An 8,733-nucleotide genomic window follows, 5' to 3' on the forward strand; every position below is an offset into this window, starting at 1 on the left:
AGCTAAAAAAAAACCCCGTAAATATTTTACCCCAAAATTCATTAAATTGACTCCAAAAATTCACTTAAAAATTCACTGAATTGGTGCCAGCAAGGGACAGGTGAGAGACACCAAAAACCCCAAAAAATCCTAAAAGAATCCCAAATTCAAGGATCTAAAAAAATCCAAAAACGCGAAAAACACCACTAAAAAGTCCGAATGAAAAACCTTCAAAAAAACTCCAAAAAAGCCAGCAAAGATTTGACCCCAAAATTCACGGAATTGACTCCGAAAGTTCACTTAAAAATTCACGGAATTGGTCCCAGCGAGGGACAGGGGAGTCACTCTGGGATCATTTTTGGGGCAGTTTTGGGGCATTTGGGCCATTTTTGGGCCTTTTGTGGGTCATTTTTGAGCCTTTTTGGGACCATTTCTGGTTCATTTTGTGGCCGTTTTTGGGGCCTTTTTTGGCCACTTTTGGGTCATTTTTGAGCCTTTTTAGTACCATTTTTCGGTTCATTTTGTGGCCGTTTTTGGGGCCTTTTTTGGCCACTTTTGGGTCATTTTTTGGCCGTTTTTGGGTCATTTTGGGACCATTTTTGGGTCAATTTTGAGCCTTTTTGGACCATTTTTGGGGCCTTTTTTGGCCATTTTTGGGTCATTTCTGATCCTTTTTTGGCCAATTTTGGCTCATTTTGGGGCCTTTCTTGGCCATTTTGGGGTCATTTTTGGGCTTTTTTTGGCCATTTTTGGGTCATTTTTGAGCCTTTTTGGACCATTTGTGGGTCATTTTTTGGCCATTTCTGGGGCTTTTTTGGCCATTTTTGGGTCAGCGGTCACTCATTGGTCACTCATGGGTCAGTTTTGGACCATTTTGGGCCATTTTTGGGTCATTTTTCACCGTTTTGGGTCAATGGTCACTCTGTGGTCAATCAGGGGTCACTCGGGGCTCATTTGGGGCATTTTTGGGGCATTTTTGGGGCATTTTGGGCCATTTTGGGGCATTTTAGGTCAACGGTCACTCATTGGTCGCTCAGGGGTCATTTTGGGCCATTTTTGGGGCATTTTGGAGCAATTTCTGGGCATTTTTGGCCATTTTGTGTTAGGGGTCGTTCAGGGGTCACTCGGGTCACTCAGGGTCACTCGGGGTCACTCAGGGTCACTCGGGGTCACTCGGGGGTCACTCAGGGTCACTCGGGGTCACTCAGGGTCACTCAGGGGTCACCCAGGGTCACTCAGGGGTCACTTGGGATCACTCAGGGGTCACCCAGGGGTCACTCGGGGGTCACTCAGGGTCACTCAGGGGTCACTTTGGGTCACTCAAAGGTCACTCAGGGTCACTCGGGGTCACTCAGGGGTCACTCCGGGGTCACTCAGGGTCACGCGGGGTCACTCAGAGGTCACTCGGGGTCACTCAGGGGTCACTTGGGGTCACTCTGGGTCACTTGGGGTCACTCAGGGTCACACAGGGGTCACTTGGGGTCACTCTGGGGTCACTTGGGGGTCACCCGGGGTCACTCGGGGTCACTCGGGGGTCACTCGGGGTCACTCAGGGTCACTCAGGGTCACTCAGAGGTCACTCCGGGTCACTCGGGGTCACTCAGGGTCACTCGGGGTCACTCAGGGGTCACTCAGGGTCATTCAGGGGTCACTTTGGGTCACTCAAAGGTCACTCAGGGTCACTCGGGGTCACTCGGGGTCACTCGGGGTCACTCAGGGGTCACTCCGGGGTCACTCGGGGTCACTCGGGGTCACTCAGGAGTCACCCGGGGGTCACTCAGGGTCACTCAGGGGTCACTCAGGGGTCACTCGGGGTCACTCGGGGTCACTCAGGGGTCACTCGGGGTCACTCAGGGTCACCCAGGGGTCACTGGGGGTCACTGACCCGGAAGAGCTCCTTGAGGTCGTAGAACTGCCCGTGGATGTCCCCGCACACCTGGGGGGGAAACGACCCAAAATCACCCAAAATCCACCCAAAATATCACAAAATTCACCCAAAATCACCCAAAATCCACCCAAAATATCACAAAATATCCAAATCATTCCAAAATCCACCCAAAATTCACCCAAAATCCACCCAAAATATCATAAAATTCACCCAAAATCACCCAAAATCCACCCAAAATCACCCAAAAATGTCACAAAACATCCCAAAATTCACCCCAAATGTCCCAAAATCACCCAAAATTCACCCCAAATATCCAAATGAGCCCTGAATTCACCCAAAACGCCACAAAATATCCAAATCATCCCAAAAGTCACCCAAAATCACCCAAAAGTCACCCGAAACCACCTAAAATCACCCAAAATGTCCAAATTGTACCAAAATCACCCCAATAACCCCAAAATCCCCCCAAAAATGTCCCCAAAATAGCCCAAAATCCACCCAAAATTCAACCAAAATCCACCCAAAACCACCCAAAATTCACCCAGAATTTCACAAAATCCACCCAGAATTCTCAAATCATCCCAAAATCACCCAAAATCCACCCAAAACGTCACAAAGCACCCACATGAGCCCGAAACCACCCAAAATCACCCAAAATCACCCAAAATCCACCCAAAACGTCAGAAAACATCACAAAATTCACCCCAAATATCCCAAAATCACCCAAAACCCACCCAAAATATCACAGAGCACCCAAATGACCCCGAAACCACCCAGAACCACCCAAAATCACCCAAATTTCACCCAAAATATCACAAAATTCACACAAAATTCACCCAAAATATCACAAAATATCACAAAATCCACCCAAAATCACCCAAAATCCACCCAAAATATCACAAAATATCCAAATCATCCCAAAATCACCCAAAATCGCCCAAAATGTCACAAAATATCACAAAATATCCAAATCATCCCAAAATTCACCCAAAATCCACCCAAAATATCATAAAATTCACCCAAAATCACCCAAAATCACCTAAAATCACCCAAAATGTCCAAATTGTACCAAAATCACCCCAATAACCCCAAAATCCCCCCAAAAATGTCCCCAAAATAGCCCAAAATCCACCAAAACACTGAAATCTTCTCAAAATCACCCAAAATTCACCCAAAACCCACCCAAAATATCAGAGCACCCAAATGACCCCAAACCACCCAAAATCACCCAAAATCCCACCCAAAACCACCCAAATTCACTCAAAATGTCCAAATTGTACCAAAATCACCCCAATAACCCCAAAATATCCCCAAAATAGCCCAAAACCACCCAAAATTTCACAAAATCCACCCAAAATACTCCAATTATCCCAAAATCACCCAAAATATCACAAAATATCTCAAAATATCCAAATCACCCCAAAAGTCACCCAAAATTCACCCAAAATTCTCAAGTTATCCCAAAATCATCCAAAACCCAGCCAAAATATTACAAAATATCACAGAATCACCCAAAGTCACCAAAAAATCACCCAAAATTCCCCCAAAATCACCCAAAATTCACCCCAAAATATCACAAAACCCACAAAAATTCACCCAAAAACATCACAAAATTCACCCAAAATACTCCAATCACCCCCAAATCACCCCAAATTCTCACAAAACATCCAAATCATCCCAAAATCTGCCCAAAACACCACAAAGCACCCAAATGATCCCGAAACCACCCAGAACCACCCAAAATATCACAAAATTTTCGGTTTGGGGAATTTTCCGGAATTTTGGGGAATTTTCCAGAATTTTGTGGAGTTCTGCAGAATTTTGGGGAGTTTTGGAGAATTTTCCAGAATTTTGTGGAATTTTCCGGCATTTTGGGAAATTTTCCAGATTTTGGTGGAATTTTGGGAAATTTTCCAGATTTTGGGGGAATTTTGGGGAATTTTCCGTAATTTCCCAGAATTTGGGGGAATTTTCCACAATTTTTGGGAATTTTGTGGAATCTTGGGAATTTTCAAGAATTTGGGGGAATTTTCAAGAATTTGGGGAATTTTCCAGAATTTTGGGGAATTTGGGGGAATTTCCAGAATTTAGGGGAATTTTCCTGAATTTCAGGGAAATTTCCAGAATTTTGTCAAATTTTGTGGAATTTCGCAGAATTTTCCGGAATTTTGAGGAACTTTCAGGAATTTTGGGGGCAAATTTCCAGAAATGTGGGGAAAATTCCAGAATTTTGGGAAATTTTCCAGAATTTTGGGGAATTTTCCAGAATTTTTGGGAATTTTTGGGAAATTTCCAGAAAATTTCCAGAATTTTGGTTAATATTGGGGAATTTTGGGGAACTTTCGGGAATTTTGGGGGAATTTTCCACAAATTTGGGGAAAATTCCAGAATTTTGGGAAATTTTCCGGAGTTTTGTGGAAAATTTTCCGGAATTTGGGGGAAATGTCCAGAATTTCAGGGAAATTATGGGAATTTTGTGGAATTTCGGGGAAATTTTGGGAATTTTGTGGAAAATTTTCGGGAATTTTGTGGCAATTTGGGCACTCACGGTGACCGGGGAGTCGACGCGCTGCACGTTGCTCTCCTCCACCAGGATCTCCCTGACAACAGCAATTATCAATCATTAATCATTAATTATTAATCATTAAATATTAATTATTAATCACTAATCATCAATTATGAATTACTAATCATTAGTAATTAATTATTAATCATTAATTATTGACCATTAATGATTAATCATTACTTATTAATCATTAATCATTAACGATCAACTGTTATTTATTAATATTAATATCTAATCATTAACTTTTAATAATTAATTATTAACAACTAAATATTAATCATTATTAATCATAAATAATCAATTATGATTTATTAATATTAATCATGAGCAACTAATTATTAATCATTAATTATTAACCATTAATGATTAATCATTACTTATTAATCATTAATCATTAACTATCAAGTGTTATTTATTAATATTAATCTCTAATCATTAATTTTTAATAATTAACTATTAATAGCTAAATATTAATCATTAATTATTGATCACAAAAGCAGTTATGAATTATTAATATTATTCATTATTAATTATTAATCATTAATTATTAACCATTAATGATTAACCATTAGTTATTAATCATTAATCATTAACTATCAACTATTTATTAATACTAATCTCTAATCATTAATTTTTAATAATTAATTATTAATAACTAAATATTAATCATTATTAATCATAAAACAATTATGAATTATTAATATTAAACATTAGTCATTAATTATTAATCACTAATTATTAACCATTAATGATTAATCATTACTTATTAATCACTAATCATTAGCTATCAATTATTATTTATTCATATTAATCATTAATCATTAACTTTTAATCATTAATTTTTAATCACTAATTGCTAATTATTAGTTATTAATCATTAACCATTAGTCATTAATTATTAATCATTAACCATTAATGATTGATCATTAATTATTAATCATTAATTATTAATCATTAATTGCTCATTAACAGCCATTATCATCAAGCCGTTGCCTGAAATCAACCCCGACCGACGTTAATGAATTAATTGTCATTAACGGCCATCAAAGTCCGAGTTGGATGTGTTAAAGCGGTGATTAATGAATTCATTAATCACCGTTCCATTCACAATTCAATTCATCGCAATTAATCACGCCATTCATTAATCCCAATTAGCGGCAACCAGCAAAAATTCAAACAATTAGCAGTAATTAACGGTAATTAAAAGCAATTAATAACCATCCTGTGAGTGTTAATTAGCGTTATTTAGCGTTATTTAGCGTTAATTAGCGTTAATTAGCGGGCTTTTGCACACCGGGCTTTGACCGCGCTCTCCTTGATGAGCATTAATGCCCATTAATGACTAATAATTGCCAATAATTAGCAATAATAAAGAAATAAACCCACTAATAACCAATTGATTAATTAAATCGTATTAATTAGCATTAATTAGCGGGCTTTTGCACGCGGCGCTTTGCCCTGGCTCTCCTTGATGAGCATTAATGACCAGTAATTAGCACTAATTAACATTCAAAGCCCTCAATAACCACAAATAACCAACTAATGAATATTAATTAATTATTAATTAAATTAATTAGTGTTAACTACCGGGCTTTTGCACACGGGGCTTTGACCACGCTCTCCTTGATGAGCACTAATGACCATTAATTACCATTAATTAACATTCAAACCCCTCAATAACCACGAATAACCAATTAATGAATATTAAGTAATTATTAATTAGCACTAATTAGCGCTAATGACCGGGCCATTGCACTCAGGGCTTTTCCCTGGCTCTCCTTAATGAGCATTAATGCCCACTAATGAACAATAATTACCAATAATTAGCAATAATAAAGAAATAAACCCACTAATAACCAATTAATTAATTAAATTGTATTAATTAGCATTAATTACCGGGCCTTGGTGCACAGGGCTTTGCCCTGGCTCTCCTTAATGAGCATTAATGACCATTAAATGACCATTAATGACCATTAATTACTAATAATGAACCATTAACCCTCTCAATAACCACTAATAGCCGCTCAATGACTACTAATTAGTAATAATTAACATTAATTAGCGCTAATTACCGGGCCTTGGTGCACAGGGCTTTGACCTGGCTCTCCTTAATGACCATTAATGCCCATTAATGACCATTAATTACCATTAATTAGCATTAATAAAGGTCGAAAGCCATTAACACCATTCTATGAATATCAATTAGCATTAATTAGTTATTTATTAGCGTTAATTACCAGGTTTGACAAGCAGGGCTTTGAAGCCCAGTAATTACCATTAATGACCAATAATCACCATTAATGACCATTAATTAACGTTCAAAGCCCCTAATAACCACTCCATGACTATTCATGAATATTAATTAGTTATTAATTAGTTAATTAATAACTAATTACCGGGCTTGAAACACAAAACTTGGACTTTGATGACCATTAATGACCATTAATGACCTCTAATTACCACTAATTACCAAAAAAAAATTTAAACCCATTAATAAGCAATTAATGAATATTAATTAGCGTTAATTAGCGCTAATTACCGGGCCTTGGCACACAGGGCCTTGACCTTAATGCCCATTAATGACCATTAATGACAATTAATGACCATTAATGAACTTTTAAACCCACTATTAACCACCCAATGACTATCAATGATATTAATTAGTTATTAATTAGTGATTAATTAGCGCTAATTACCGGGCCTTGGCGCACAGGGCCTTGACCTCGCGCTCCTTGATGCCCATTAATGCCCATTAATTACCATTAATGACCATTAATGAGCACTAACAAGCTAACAACAATGAACGCATTATTAGTCAATTAATTAATATTAATTGGCGTTAATTAGCGTCAATTTTTATTAATTACCAGGTTTAACACACAGAACTTGGACTTTGATCACCATTAATGACAATTAGCGATCATTAATGACCATTAAACAGCCAAAATAATGGAATAAAACTATTAATAACCAATTAATCCTAATTACCATTAATTAGCGCTAATTACCGCGCTGCGAACACAACAGTTGGACTTTGATGCCCATTAATGGCCATTAATGAGCACTAATTAGGGCCCAGACCCCTCAATAACCACTATTAACCACCCAATGACTAATAATGACTATTAATTAGTGATTAATTAGTGCTAATTACCGGGCCTTGGCGCAGAGGGCCTTGACCTTGATGCCTATTAATGCCCGTTAATGACGATTAATGCCCATTAATGAACCTTTAAACCCACTAATAACCATTCAATGACTAATAAGGACTATTAATTCCCATTAATTACCATTAATTAGCGTTAATTACCGGGCTGGGAACACAAAAGTTGGACTTTGATGCCCATTAATGACAATTAATGACCACTAATGCCCATTAATGAGCATTAATGAACTTTTTAACCCACTAATAATCATTCAATGACTAATAATGACTATTAATTCCCATTAATTAGCATTAATTAGCGCTAATTACCAGGCCTTGGCGCAGAGGGCCTTGACCTCGCTCTCCTTGATGAGCTCTAATGAGGTTTATCAGCCATTAATGACCATTAATGAGCATTAAATAGCAAAAATCAAGGAATAAACCCACTAATAACCAATTGAAGAGTATTAATTAGTGATTAATTAGCACTAATTACCGGGCCTTGGCGCACAGGGCTTTGACCTCGCTCTCCTTGATGCCCATTAATGACAATTAATGACCATTAATGAACCTTCAAACCCCGTAATAACCATTCAATGACTACTAATAACTATTAATTAGTGATTAATTAGCGCTAATTACCGGGCCTTGGCCCACAGGGCCTTGACCTGGCTCTCCTTGATGAGCACTAACGAGGTTTATCAGCCATTAATGCCCATTAATGAACCTTTAAACCCACTAATAACCATTCATTGACTAATAATGACTATTATTAGTTATTAATTAGCGTTAATTAGCGCTAATTACCGGGCCTTGGCGCAGAGGGCCTTGACCTCGCTCTCCTTGATGCCCATTAATGACGATTAATGAACCTTCAATCCCACTAATAATCATTCAATGACTAATAATGACTATTAATTCCCATTAATTAGTGATTAATTAGCGCTAATTACCGGGCCTTGGCGCAGAGGGCCTTGACCTCGCTCTCCTTGATGAGCTCGCAGCGCCGCAGCTGCTCGATCTGCCGGTCCAGGTCGCTCAGCTCCCCCATGGCTTAATTAGCGCCTGATAATTAATTAATAACGTTCATTAGCTCATTAACATCCTCTTAGAGGGCTTGGAGGGGGAATTAATTAAAAATTCCCCAAAATTCTA

At 38.2% G+C, this 8,733-nt stretch overlaps 1 protein-coding gene across 4 annotated transcripts in view; it reads right to left on the reverse strand.

Annotated features, from left to right (window-relative positions):
- Nucleotides 1-8,711, reverse strand: part of LOC134434231 (serine/threonine-protein phosphatase 4 catalytic subunit) — a 31,948-nt gene extending 23,237 nt beyond the window's left edge. For 2 of the 4 annotated variants that reach the window (XM_063182913.1, XM_063182916.1), the window contains exons 1-4: nucleotides 8,558-8,708; nucleotides 7,130-7,155; nucleotides 4,416-4,467; nucleotides 1,865-1,915 (exon numbers count right to left, since the gene is read on the reverse strand). In XM_063182913.1, coding sequence (XP_063038983.1) covers nucleotides 1,865-1,915; nucleotides 4,416-4,467; nucleotides 7,130-7,155; nucleotides 8,558-8,629 — 201 coding nt within the window. In that variant the 5' untranslated portion in view covers nucleotides 8,630-8,708. Of the gene's footprint in view, nucleotides 1-1,864; nucleotides 1,916-4,415; nucleotides 4,468-7,129; nucleotides 7,156-8,531 lie in introns of all 4 variants that reach the window. The other 2 variants (XM_063182914.1, XM_063182912.1) reach the window with 2 other exon arrangements.
- Between the last annotated feature and the right edge of the window lie 22 nt (nucleotides 8,712-8,733).

The sequence above is a fragment of the Melospiza melodia genome, unplaced genomic scaffold (assembly GCF_035770615.1).
Source record: "Melospiza melodia melodia isolate bMelMel2 unplaced genomic scaffold, bMelMel2.pri scaffold_339, whole genome shotgun sequence".
In the NCBI taxonomy this organism is placed as follows: domain Eukaryota; kingdom Metazoa; phylum Chordata; class Aves; order Passeriformes; family Passerellidae; genus Melospiza; species Melospiza melodia.